Here is a 14,503-nt window from a genome sequence, read left to right as displayed (position 1 = left end):
AACAGTGAGAGGCCCACGTACTGCCAAAAAAAAAAAAAAAAATTTCTGAAATGGAGTAATATGTTACTTGCAGATGGTCACAATAATAAAAATAAATTTCAGATTTCCCATCTTAATTCTAAAACTGCATTCCTCATTTTATTTTATGTTGTTATGACTCAGAAGCTTAAGACAGTAAATGAATTTCTTCACTTGGCCTTTTTTCTAGTCTCCTTGTCAGATTTGTTGTCTCTTTTTCCCTGTGGTAAAGTTATGCATAATATGGGAACTGGGGGAAAAGTTTATTCATCTCATCATTTCCAAACACTGTAACAGTCCAGCAGGATCAGCATGTAGGTGGCTCCTATGTGGCAAAATACCGTGCTATGGTGTAACAGGAGGTGCATCACTGCTCTTTTCAGATAGTTTCCACTGTATTCCTTCCCACTGTATTTATTTATCTATGGATGGAAACTATTGCTAATTATTTAGAGAAATTCCTATTAGAAAGTCCATTAATAAATGGTATGTCTATTCTTCATTTAATTGTAATTATGAACTTAATTGTGGAGGATTAACTACTTTTAGTTTCCATGGTTTAACTCATAGTAGTGTGTTAAACAATACACATTTTTAAAAGTAACATTACATATTTAACTTACATAATTTAAACTATTCTGATATTAGAGATCAGATAGTAAAGATCTGACTTCTAAAAGAAATCTAAACTTAATATCAAACTCTAAAGGGATTTGTTTATATTGTATGCAAACATATATATATGATATACAATGTATATTCTATGTTCCTCACTGATTATGGTATTAAAAACATGGTATTATTTCAATTTTGTACAATGTATACGTGAAATCTACACACACACGCACACACACACACACACACACACACACACACACACATATATGGTATAGAAGTGTTTTAGGTTCAGTTTTCTGAGAAAGAAAACTTTTTTCCTGATCATCACATACATTTTTCATTTCTGCAGGTGTTTTTTTGGAGAAAATTAGTTTGGCAATATAGAACCAGTACAGTTTGTTTACCTGGAAATGTTAGTGCCATCAAGTGGCAAAGAACCGGTATTTCCATATTTGGCTTAAACTTGTATAGCTTATTGAATATGCATATTTTTATGTCTTCCCCAGAAAACGTCCTTTTTTTTTTTTTTACTAAGCATTAAAAAAACATTATAATGACTAGTTCAGTTTCAACTGTTTTTATTATAGTCTAGTCATTGTACCTTCTTTAAAAGGTATAATAATTATGAGGGGAAAATTGTTAAATGAATTGTTCTCTATAAATGATAGTATAAATATTAATAGACTCCATATGTCTTTTGAAAAGCTTTAGAAAAATCTTCAAAACTAAAGAGAGTTCATTGTGTGAAGATAATTATGTTACTCCTACATTGTAATGCAATTTTATTATTGCAAAAATAATCTTCTCCTTTATTAAAGTGAATAGAAATTGGATGACTGTAAAGTACTGTGAAAACGTGTGCTTTAGAAAGCTTTATATTAGACAACTGGTAGAATTAGATATAAAGCAGTGGTATAAAAGCAAGTGTTCTGCACAACAATATGAACGAATATACTTAATGCTACTGAACTGCACTCTTCTAAAAATGGTTGAAATTGTAAGTTTTATTTTATGTATATTTTACCACAATAAAATTTACATATATAAAATCGACTTTAACAAAGAGAGAGAACCAACAACAAAATTTACAAAGGTGTATATATGGAAAACTCATTATGGCCATGAACAAATTTATAAAGGTATATATATGGAAAACTCATTATGGCCATGAACAAAGTTCTAAATCCATGATATTAATGAAACTAGTTTAAAGTTAAAAAAAATTAAAATGCAAGTGTATGTGATGATCAGGAAAAAGCCTTTTTTCCTCAGCAAACTAAACCAGAACATCTCTTTACCTTTTTTTCCCCTTGTATTCCATGATTTTGCCAGTTAGATTTTTATTTTAATTGTATGTATCAATTAACAATTTTGAGTTTTTCCCCAGGCAGCAAATAACATAGGTTCCATTACTCAAAGCCATTAAAAATGTTTCATCTCTTCTTCAGTGAAGTCTTTATCAAACTTTTTCTGAAAGAACCAGGTAATAAATATTTTAGGTTTTGTGAACCATAAGATCTGTGGCAACTATTCAGCCCTGCTATTGTAATGCAAAAGTAGCCACAGACAGTTCATAAATAAGTCAGCATGGCTGACTTCCAATAAAACTTTATTCATGGACCCTGAAATTTAATATCATGTAATTTTCACATGTCACAAGTTATTATTTTAATTTTTCCAGCTATTAAAAAATGTAAAAGAAAATTCTTAGCTTGTAGACCCTACAAAAATGCAGTCAGATAAGACCCATGGGCCGTAGTTTGCCAACCTGTGCTTTGATACATTTTTAATTACTTTATTTGAATAAGGTGCTAACTATGTATAATAAAAAACAGCATAAATCTCAGACTAATAGTGATAGAAATAGAAAGAATTCCTAAGCTTTTGAAATGTAGTTATTGACTGTAAATCATTCTGGCCAAATACCAATAAGCACAATTCCTATCAAGAAGAGTGCATTATTTTTCTGAGAATTATGTGTAGGTTGCCCATAGTATTTTGAATATTTGTCTATAAATACATGTAAGTACCCCAAATTTGTCCTTAATTTCAAACATCCTAATGACTACTGATTGGTAGTCAGTAACTTTAACAAGAAGAAAACCGTTTGTTTAAATTAAAAGTTAATTCAGAGTTTGTTTTTCAGTATAATTTTAAAACATTGTGTTTGATTGGTGTTCTAGTCTGTGAAATTAACCAACAACAATAATAAAAGAGGTGCTGTTACCAGTTTTTTTTTACTGGGGCAGTCATCTCAATACCACGTTAAATTCCTTTTCTTAAAAAATAAATTAGTGGGGCTTCCCTGGTGGCGCAGTGGTTGAGAATCTGCCTGCCAATGCAGACGACACAGGTTCGAGCCCTGGTCTGGGAAGATCCCACATGCCATGGAGCAACTGGGCCCGTGAGCCACAATTACTGAGCCTGCGCGTCTGGAGCCTGTGCTCCGCAACAACAGAGGCCGCGATAGTGAGAGGCCTGCGCACCGCGATGAAGAGTGACCCCCACTTGCCACAACTAGAGAAAGCCCATGCACAGAAATGAAGACCCAACACAGCCATAAAAATAAATAAATAAATAAATACATTGTGTATTATTAAAAAAAATAAATAAATAAATAAATTAGTGAATTGTAATCATTGCTATATTTTTACAGTAGGTGTTTTTAGATTATAGATAACTAGATGACATTGGGAACTAAATACATGATTTTCTTATGCTTTAAATATATTTTGATTATTCAGGTGAGTATGCCTTGGCAGCAGAACTGTACAGAGAAGTGCTGCGTTCATCTGAGGAACACAAGGGAAAGCTCAAAACTGACTCACTGCAAGTAAGTAAAAAGTTTCAAAATATTTGTTTTTTATAAAATAATTTTTCTGAATAGTTAAGAGGACAAAGAGTAACAAATGGACTGAGTCATAATCACTGGGGATGAAGCTTGGAAATCATGTTCTTTTAATAAGCACCCAAAGTGATTTGTATATACACGAAAAGTTTTAGAGTCACTATTCTGTCTGCTCAGGTCAGTATTGGCCACAAGGCTGACTAGATAAGCCTAAGCTACATTAGAAAAGCAGCTCAAAATATTTGTATTTCAAAGAATGGGGTCAGTTTTATCACTTCACATATTAACATCAACATATTTATTCACATGGTATTCACCAAAAAGAAGAGAAATTGAGTTAAACTCAAAAATGAAACTAAGTGATAATAAAAACTATCCAATGATCTTCTAATTTAATTTTTGGAGGTCTTTTAAGGAGACTTGGATATTTGAATTTTAACACTTACTTAAGTGTGAAATATCTTCCTCTTTCTGGTTCAGTCCAGTGGATCATATAGACAAGGCTCTCTAGCTAAATGGTAAATAAGGATACTTTTTTTGAATCTTGGTAAGTTTAGGCTTGAGTCCCAGGTGAGGCTTCTTTTTTCCCTTTCAGAATCTAAACCTTGGGACCTACATGTTCACCTGTGCCTGAGCAGGTATTAGGAGGAGTGTATGGGGGGAGAGGGAAGAAGAGAGAAAATTAAATACCAGTCTACTTATATTATGCATGGGTAAGGATTACAGAAGGTCATGGACCTTTTAGTAAATGTATTTACCACATGTGAGAAGGAGGAAGTACAAAGATAGCGTTCTCCTGAATAAAGGAAACAAAGTAGGACAGGTAGGTCCAGTATACCTGAGTTCAAAAGTGAAGAGTAAGCTGTCGATCAGCCTGGTTCTTGCTTTTGAGTCACAGTAACCCCAGCTGCTGATAAAGCATGGTCCACCAAAATGTCTTGCTCTATCAAGTCAGATTAGCCACCCTGCTCTGTTGGGCATGTGTAAGCAAGGGAATGGAGAGAGACAAGTATTCCTCCCATTACAGTCCACCACCTTGTGCAGAAAGCAGCAGAAGTCCTCTTCCACAAGTGCACACACAGAAGTGGAGCCGAGTTTCTACCATTTTTTCTTTCATGGTATTTATACTTTTGTTTTTGCTATTAAATCTGATAGTGTTGGGCTTCCCTGGTGGCGCAGTGGTTGAGAGTCCGCCTGCCAATGCAGGGGACACGGGTTCGTGCCCTGGTCCGGGAGGATCCCACATGCCGCAGAGCGGCTGGGCCCATGAGCCATGGCCGCTGAGCCTGCGCGTCCGGAGCCTGTGCTCCGCAACGGGAGAGGCCACAACAGAGAGAGGCCCGGGTACCGCAAAAAAAAAAAAAAAGAAATCTGATAGTGTTACTGATTATGTTATCTATGAAAGCATGATGAAAAGACCTAAGACATTTGAGGTAGCTCTTCAAAGATTAACTCTACAAAGATCTGTACCACGGCCAAACAGAGTAAACCCTTATAGTCTCAAATCACTGACACCAAATCAGACCTTACCAGAAAGACTCCTTTCCCATCATCCTTTAGCCTTTAGTTGTCTTCTCAAATAAAGACTCAAATTAGATAGAACCTACATTTACTTTATTTTTTCTCATAGCCCTTTACTCCAGAGGGAGCGTCAAACCAGTCACAGACTCAATACCACAGTGAGATGCCTGGCTTATATTTAATACAGAGATTTAAGATGGAGTTTTCTCCTTTATTCTACACCATCTTCACCTCTAGCTCCTCCACTTTTCAGCCCTTAAGTTCAACAGATCCAGGTCACAGCCCTGTTTTCTAATGTATTTCATTATCTTTGTTTTTATCATAATATAATTGCTAGGCTCATCCAGACTCATTTCCCAGGAGAAGAGGAATCTAGTCTGTGCAGTCAACCTTTCTACTTTACTGGACTTACTTGGCATACTCATATTTCCCCATATAGACAAGTGCATGTATAAGAGAAGAAATATACCTATATTACATACTCTGTTAAATACATAGACATCTTTCATGGAACTGTATCTTTTTAATTAGAAATTTATGTCATTATGAGTTAAGATAAGTACTATAAAACTGACTCAGAGAAAGTTGGTATTCAAATTGTTTTAAAGGAAAAGAATTCGGTGATTAAATCTTAAATGTGGTGTTAGTGTTCTGCATGCCTTAATAATAGTAGGTTCTCCCCTTAGAGTTCACTGCATTGGCCGTCATAATTGTTGCCTTTTGTGTGTTTTACAGAGACTTCATGCTACCCATAACCTGATGGAATTGTTGATAGCCAAGCACCCAGGGATACCTCCTACCCTGAGAGATGGCAGACTTGAGGAAGAGGTAATTACTATTTTTTCATTCTGTCTATAAAAGAATTTTTTTTTCAGACTTCATGTTCCATCTAATTGATATTTCTTAAAATAGTTTCAAGAGTCAGTTAAGTATTTCAGTTAAATGGACGAAAGTGAAGAATTTTCCTCTCCTAATGGTAACTTATAAGAATAAAATTTTTCAGTACTTCTGTTATTTGCAAATAACATGATCCTTCTTGTCTTGAAAAGTTGAAAGAGGAACAATTTTTAAATCCTTTTTGTATTAGTCTTTTATGGTTTCTATAACAAAATGCCACAGACTGGCTTAAACAACAGGAATTTTATTTCTCACACTCATGAACTGGAAGAATTAATATTGTTAAAATGTCCATGCTACCCAAAACAATATACAGGTTCAATGTAATCCCTATTAAAATTCCAATGGTATTTTTCACAGAAATAGAATAAACAATCCAAAGATTTGTATGGAACTAGAAAGCATCCTGAATAGCCAAAGCAATCTTAAGATTAAGAACAAAGCTGCAGGCATTATGCACCCTGATTTCAAACTATATTGTAAAGCTATAGTAATTAAAACAGTATGGTGTTGACATAAAAGCATACACATAGATGAATGGGACAGAATAGAGAGAGCCCAGAAATAAAGCCACCCATATATGGTCAGTTAATTTACAAAAAAGGAACCAAGATTAGACAATGGGGAAAGGACAGTCTCTCTTTTTTTAATTGAAATATAGTTGATTTATTATATTAGTTTCAGGTATATAGCATAGTGATTCAGTATTTTTGCAGGTTATACTCCATTATAAGTTATTATAATAGCTATAATTCCCATTGCTATACAATATATCCTTGCTGCTTATCTATTTTATACATAGTAGTTTGTATCTTTTAATTCCATACCCTTAATTTGTCCCTCCCCGCTTCCCTTTCCCCTTTGGTAACAACTATTTTGTTTTCTACATCTGTGAGTCTGTTTCTGTTTTACACATACATTTATTTGTTTTATTTTTTAGATTCCACACATAAGTGATATGATATTTGTCTTCCTCTTTCTGACCCGTTCACTAAGCATAATATTCTGGGTCCATCCATGTTGCTGCAAATGGCAGAATTTCATTTTTTGCTTATGGCTGAATAATATTCCATTGTAAATATATACAACTTCTTTATCCATTCATCTGTTGATGGGCACTTGGGTTGTTTCCATGTCTTGGCTATTGTAAATAGTGCTGCTATGAACATTGGGGTTCATGTATCTTTTTGAACTAGTGTTTTCATTTTTTTTCCAGCTATATACCCAGGACTGGAATTGCTGGGTCATATGGTAGTTTATATTTAGTTTTTTGAGGAACCTCCATACTGTTTTCCTTAGTAGCTGCACCAATTTACATTCCCAACAACAGTATGCAGGGATTCCCTTTTCTCCACATTATCCCCAACACTTGTTATTTGTAAACTTTTTGATGATAGCCATTCTGACATGTGTGAGGTGATACCTCATTATTGTTATGATTTGCATTTCTCAAATAATTAGCAGTGTTGAACATCTTTTCATGAACATCAACAGTATGCAAGGGTTCCCTTTTCTCCACATTATCCCCAACACTTGTTATTTGTAAACTTTTTGATGATAGCCATTCTGACATGTGTGAGGTGATACCTCATATTGTTATGGATTTGCATTTCTCAAATAATTAGCAGTGTTGAACATCTTTTCATGAACATCAACAGTATGCAAGGGTTCCCTTTTCTCCACATTATCCCCAACACTTGTTATTTGTAAACTTTTTGATGATAGCCATTCTGACATGTGTGAGGTGATACCTCATTATTGTTATGATTTGCATTTCTCAGATAATTAGCAGTGTTGAACATCTTTTCATGTGCCTTTTCATAGCCATCTCTATGTCTTCTTTGGGAAAATGTCTTTTCAGGTACTCTGCCCATTTTTTGATTGGGTTGTTCGTTTTCTTTGATATTTAGTTGTATGTGCTATTTATATATTTTAGATACTAACCCCTTATCAGGGGTTTAGATATTAACCCCTTATTAGGTGATTAGAAAATACGCAGAGAGGGACTTCCCTGGTGGTCCAGTGGGTAAGACTCCGCACTCCCAATGCAGGGGGCCCGGGTTCGATCCCTGGTCAGGAAACTAGATCCCGCATGAATGCTGCAACTAAGAAGTCCACATGCCGCCACTAAGAAGTCTGCACGCCGCAACTAAGAAGCTCGCGTGCCACAACTAAGACTAAAAGGCCACATACCACAACTAAAGATCCCACATGCTGCAGTGAAGATCCCGTATGCTGCAGTGAAGATCCTGCATGCTGCAACTAAGACCCAGCACAGTCGAAATAAATAAATACATTTTTAAAAAAGAAAAAAAAAATAGGCAGAGGATCTGAATAGACATTTTTCCAAAGAAGACATACAGATGGCCAACAGGCACATGAAAAAATGCTCAACATCAATTAATCATTAGGGAAACGCAAATCAAAACCACAATGACATATCACTTCATACCTGTTAGAGTGGCTATTATCAAAAAGACAAGATATAAAAAGTGTTGGTGAGGATGAGAGAAAAGGGAACCCTTGTGCACTGTTGATGGGAATATAAATTGCTGCAGCCACTATGGAAAATAGTATGGAGGTTCCTCAAAAATTTAAAAATAGGACTATAATATGACCCAGCAGTTCCACTACTGGGTATTTATCCAAAGAAAACAAAACAAAACAAAAAACTAACTTGAAAAGATATATGCACCCTTATGTTCATTGAAGCATTATTTACAATAGCCAATATATGAAAACAACCTAAGTGTCCGTTGATAAAGAAGACGTTGTATACATATATGATGGAATATTGTTTAGCCATAAAAAGGAATGAAATATTGCCATTTGCGACAACATGGATGTACCTTGAGGGTATTATATGCTAAGCAAAATAAGTCAGACAAAGACAAATACTGTATGATTTCTCTTATATGAGGAATCCCAAAAAAAAGAAAGAAAGAAAAAGAGAAAAAAACATGCTCATAGATACAGAGAACAGACTGGTGGTTGAAAGAGGTAGGGCTTGGGTGTGGGAGAAATGGGTAAACTACTGGGTTTTTTAATTTAAATAAATTGAGTAAAATTTATTTTAATTTAAAAAAATGTATTTCTCACAGTTCTGGAGGCTGGCAGTCTAAGATCAAGGTGTCAGCAGTGTTGGTTTCTCCTGAGGACTCTCTCCTTGGCTTGTAGATGGCTGCCTTCTCACTGTGTCCTCATGTGGCCTTTTCTCTGTGTACTTGCATCCCTGGTGTGTCTCTCTTTCCTTTTAAGGACACCAGTCATATAGGATTAGGGCTCCACCCTTATCTCATTTATCTACATTCACTCATTTAATTACTTTCTTAAAGGCCGTATCTCCAAATATAGTCACAGTGGGGGTTAGGACTTCATCATAGATTTTGAGAAACACAATTCAGTCCTAAAACCCAAAGTATTATTTCTAAACTGAAGTAATTCCAAGAAATGATAATAACTGAATCAAACAAGAAATTCTAAAATGTATTCTTGTTTTGCCTTATAGTTTGAAATATTACTGTTCTTTCCCCTCCCATTTTTTAAAATTAAAAAATTAGAAACTTGGGGAACAAATCCTTGGAATTTCTTAAATTATGTGACTGACAGGTAAATGTAAGTCAAGGTGGCTTACAGGTAAAATCTCTTCAATATACATCTTATGAATTTCTAGCATGGCTTTTTTTTTTTTTTTTTTTGCGGTACGCGGGCCTCTCACTGTTGTGGCAGCTCCCGTTGCGGAGCACAGGCTCCGGACGCTCAGGCTCAGCGGCTGTGGCTCACAGGCCCAGCCGCTCTGCGGCATGTGGGATCTTCCCGGACCGGGGCACGAACCTGTGTCCCCTGCATCGGCAGGCGGACTCTCAACCACTGCGCCACCAGGGAAGCCCTCTAGCATGGCTTTTATGTTCTCTACAGTATACTTGTAGAGTTTAATGCTTAAATTGAGTTAAATAGATTAAATAAATAAAGTACACTGTTCTGGAAACATCATACTAAATTATTTTCTTGACCTGAAGTGAAAGTTTATACTTGTTTCCTGTTTCAACACAGGCCAAACAGCTGCGAGAGCATTATATGAGCAAGTGTAATACAGAGGTTGCTGAAGCACAACAAGCTTTGCTACCGGTGCAGCAGACTGTACGTGACCTCCAGAGAAAGGTATGGCCACCAATGTGACTTTCCTTATGTTTTTCTCCACATAACATTTTGGTTTTTGTTCTGCTCTGGGGAGAAACTTGAACTTTCTTATTCATCTTGGAATTTTTAGCACCTAGTACAGTACCTGAGGCACAATAAAAACTTATTTGCTGTTAGCAGTGTTTATTGATTGGATGAACAGACACATAGATAAATCACCTATTTTGAGGTTATTCTCTTTCATTTCTTTTAAGGTATAATGGGGTTTCCTCTTACCTTCGGTATATAACAAGTTGTCTTTTGAAGAAAGTGAAGACTTCCATAACCTTCTTTTGATCTTAGATGTGCATGTTTCCAAAAATCTTTTCTTTTAAGATGTTAGAATATGAGAACCATAAGTATTTTCCTTATGAAATATGTGCCATTTATTATTTCTAAAATTTCTTTTTCATGAAATCAGTAGCAAAGTTTAAAGAGAAGGTCTACACAAAATACTTTTACTTTTTGATTTTAACCAGTTACTCCACATTTTATTCTTCCTAATTCATTAATTATTTAGTATTCAAGCATATAATTTTATTAGTTATCAAAGATTATGCATTGAGTAGAATCTAGTTCAGTTAGTTGAGGATAAGCATTATGACTTTATTATGCTGAGAAAGAAACCTGTTACCTTCTCAGATATATAGAGTGAATACTGAATTTTTATTTTGTTTTATGTATTTTCTTTTAGTACAGCTTTGTTATAAATGTATGTAAATAAATTCTCACTCTTTCAGAGTAATCATGAAATAGGTGTTCTATTTAGTTATATATGCAGAAGTTGTACTTATTCATTGTATATACAACATGTACACTTGTCTCCCCACTACTGTGATTCCCTTGAGAGTTGCATTTATTGCTCCCTTTTAATTTTTCACAGAACTCTTTCCAGTGATAGAAACGTTGTGAGTACTAAGAAGACATTAATTGATCAGCTGTTGTCTTGTTTACAGATTTATTCTAATTCTCCTTGGTGGCTGAATGTGATACACAGAGCAATAGAATTTGGTATTGAAGAGGAACTTGTTCAAAGAGTGCGAAATGAAATAACCAGCAACTACAAGCAACAAACTGGCAAGCTTTCTATGTCAGAGAAGTAAGAAAATAGCACAAAACAGAATATTTATATGAGTAGTCACCCCAAATATTCAGATCATTTGGTATTAAGAGTTACAATTAAAAGTCATAACACATTGTGGTTATGAACATCTACATTTTATGTATTGTTGCATATATTTCAGACCAAAATATGAGGTATGCTTTTTTCCTGTATATTAGTCATTTTTAACTGTTCTCTTTTCAGTGCTTTTTTTTTCTATTTTTTAATCTGCTTAAAGTATTTTCTTTGTATCTTTGTTGGACAAAGTTGCTTAAAGCTAGCTCTTTAAACAAAGTTTTGAAACAGACTTTGTTTAGGAGAATTTTTCCCTTGGGGTAAGGCATTCATATTTCCCTATGTCATTCATTCCCTAAGGGCTAAGCTCATAGTGCCACAGTGGCCCAGGTTTTATATTGTAGAGTCTGCTTTGTCTTCCCCATCTTTCTTCTCAGAAACAATCACCATTCTTCAAGATAGATAAGTTGGGTTATTCCTCTTGAAGTAAGAATGGTGAATAATTCTTCCCGGAGAACAAATATACCCTATCAAAAGTACCTTCAGTGGTTTAACCCAAAGGAATGTCTGTCTAATGTGGGGAATTTAGGTGTTGCGGCAGAACTGTTGATTCTAGGGAGGGGGACAGAGAGGAGGATCTTTATGGCTTCTCAGATCATATCTCAGTATAATGTCAGCCTTGGGATTAAAGTTGGTTTTCAGTGAAAAATTCAGTATAAGAATATCTTTGAAATGTTTTAAAGTGTTTTCATTTGCTCTTCTAAAAACTTTTTCAAGTGTCTGCTAACACCCTAAAAAATATGCTACATTTTCTATGTGTCATTATTAACTTGGATGTACCTTAATGTAATCATCTTTTTCACCATTCAGAACGTGATGAGCTTCTCATTTCTGAAGTGTATGCAGTATATTATGCTTTTGAGTGCACTCCCTTTTTCCATGTTAAGCCCAAGAATCACTGTTCCAGGATAAGTTGTCATTTATGTCATGAATTCATCTTATCCAGTTTTAAAGCTATGTCCTAATAATGTGTTCTGCCAGCATTGTGGCATCAGCTGATAAAGGAAAATATTTTAAAATATCTTGAACTTGTTTTTCTTAAATCACACAAAAACTCCTTTTTTTTTTTTCTTAGAAACTACTTTTAAAAGTTGAACATCCTCATGTTAGAATATATCCCCTATTAAATGTTTTGAGGTCCCAGGTCTGTAAAAGGACCAACAGGAAACATAAAATGTATAATTCATTACACAAACATGCTTTTAGAAAACATTAGACATAAATAGAAAGTAAGAAAACACATTTTTAAAGTTAATTTTTTTTTTATATTACATGTATTCAGAGATCATCTTAACACTGCTGCTGTGTTTTTTAATGAGACATATCTCAGACACCAAACTACTTATGTTTGCTTGTTAATGATTCTTGGGGAAGACTATGTAGCTTGGTGATTAAGAGCGCAAGTAGGTTCTCAAGACAGACTGCCTGTGTTTATACCTCAGTGCCACCACTTGTTAGCTCTTTGAACTTGGGAAAGTTGTATAAGCTCTCTCTGCCTTAGTTTCTTCATCTATAAAACCACACAGCATTGTAGTGAGGATTAGTAAATTAATATTTGTAAAGTGCTTACTTAAAATAGTACCTACCATTATGGTGTCTAAGAGTTACCTTCTATTACTGTTTTCTTCTCTTTCATTTAAAGGACCTGCAAGAGAGAACATGGCAAAGACATGTTAAATGCTGATCTGTGATATTTTTCAGCCCTTACTCACATGCTCAGACCTGAGTTAGTGGAGGGAACTTTTCCAAAGCCACTTCTTCCCATTGGTTCAATGTTAATTTTCGAAGAGCAGTTTAAATTTGTAATAAATTACAAGTAAAAAACTGTGTTTTCTTCTTGTGAATAGTATTGATACCTAACCTAATTTTAAGTATCTCTAAGTAAATTTTTTTAGAAATTACTGAGCAGCTATTCTATGCCTATTATATATGTTTTTGAAAAAGGGGTATAATCTAATTCTTACCTTCTAAAAGTTAACTTAATGAGAAGACAAGAATCATAAATAATTTGAGAAATGTGAGTATGTATAAAAACTAAACAAAGTACTAAAATGAATAATGTTGTTAATAAACTCCATGAACAGAAAGAAACGTAGATTAGTGTTGTGAAATATTGAGAAAGCCTTTTAGGAAGGAAAGTGGGCTCTTTTGAACAATTTGGAGAGAATGGCATATGGCATTTTATGAAGAAGGATATACTCTTAACTTAAAAAGCAAACAAACCTTGTTTATATTTTTTGTTTTTTAATTTCTTATTATTCTAGGCTTTCGTTTTCCTTTCAAAAACCCGTACACACACATCCATACATTTTTTTTCTTGACCCATTTCATTTATAGTTTATCAGAATGGTTAAGAGCATTGTGTTTGGGTTTAACTCCTAGCCCGTGGCTGCCACATAATAACTTTGTATCTTTACTTAAATTACTTGAATTCATTATTCTTCATCTATAACATGTGCACAGTTGGGTATCTATTGAGGTTATACAGGAAAAGTGCTTGGCAAAGTGCCTGGCATTTAGTACATGCTTAATAAAAATGTATGTGTATATGTATAAGTTCCTTGTAATATAATTCTTGGCTACTTTTCTCCTTTCTTCTCAGCTTTCTGTCTCTACTTTTCATCCTACAAGACACCTCTATGTAGAGCACGGGTGTCGGGAGAACATCTGTAGTCAATCAGTATTACAAAGAAAGAATGTGGCAATCTTGATCTTTCAAAGACATCAGACACAGGGACACAGATTTTACATGTTGTTTTTCAGATTTTACATATTGTTTTTCGTTTCTGGGGGCAGGCACTATCAGATGTTTTTGTTATCTTTTGTAGTAGACAACCCAATGTTATTATTCTTTGTTTACTAGTAGATACCAATTGAATACAGTCCTACTGTAAACTCACTCAGGTGTGACTAGGTAAAATGTTGCAGTTTCTTTAACACTTTGCCAACCACTTCTTGAATTTTTAAGAAATTGACCTACTATTCTTTTCTTTGCTGTGTGTGTGGTGCTGGTGATGGGAATCAGGTTCCATGACTGCAGAGGTCTTCAGTTCTTACTTACAACACATATGGAAGAGCTAAGTAAGTTCCAGAAGCAAGTAAGAGACGCTGTAAAAAATCTGGAGGGACCTCCATCTCGTCATGTTATTGAGTCTGCAACAATCTGCCACCTCCGGCCAACCAGGCTTCCTCTCAATTGGTAGGTAATAGGCGAAATCATCCAATGAATGGCATCATTCCATTGA

At 34.8% G+C, this 14,503-nt stretch overlaps 1 protein-coding gene across 2 annotated transcripts in view; it reads left to right on the top strand.

Moving 5' to 3' along the window:
- Positions 1–14,503, top strand: part of SHPRH (SNF2 histone linker PHD RING helicase) — an 83,816-nt gene that overhangs the window by 30,130 nt on the left and 39,183 nt on the right. The window contains exons 15-19 of one of the 2 annotated variants that reach the window (XM_007450325.1): positions 3,381–3,469; positions 5,741–5,833; positions 9,956–10,063; positions 11,038–11,180; positions 14,284–14,457. In XM_007450325.1, coding sequence (XP_007450387.1) covers positions 3,381–3,469; positions 5,741–5,833; positions 9,956–10,063; positions 11,038–11,180; positions 14,284–14,457 — 607 coding nt within the window. The remainder of the gene's footprint in view (positions 1–3,380; positions 3,470–5,740; positions 5,834–9,955; positions 10,064–11,037; positions 11,181–14,283; positions 14,458–14,503) is intronic. The other variant, XM_007450326.1, reaches the window with a different exon arrangement.

Source organism: Lipotes vexillifer, unplaced genomic scaffold (genome assembly GCF_000442215.2).
Source record: "Lipotes vexillifer unplaced genomic scaffold, Lipotes_vexillifer_v1.1 scaffold112, whole genome shotgun sequence".
NCBI classification, from domain to species: domain Eukaryota; kingdom Metazoa; phylum Chordata; class Mammalia; order Artiodactyla; family Lipotidae; genus Lipotes; species Lipotes vexillifer.
The sequence above is the reverse complement of the archived record's forward strand: the minus strand, read 5'-3'. Positions and strand labels throughout refer to the sequence as shown.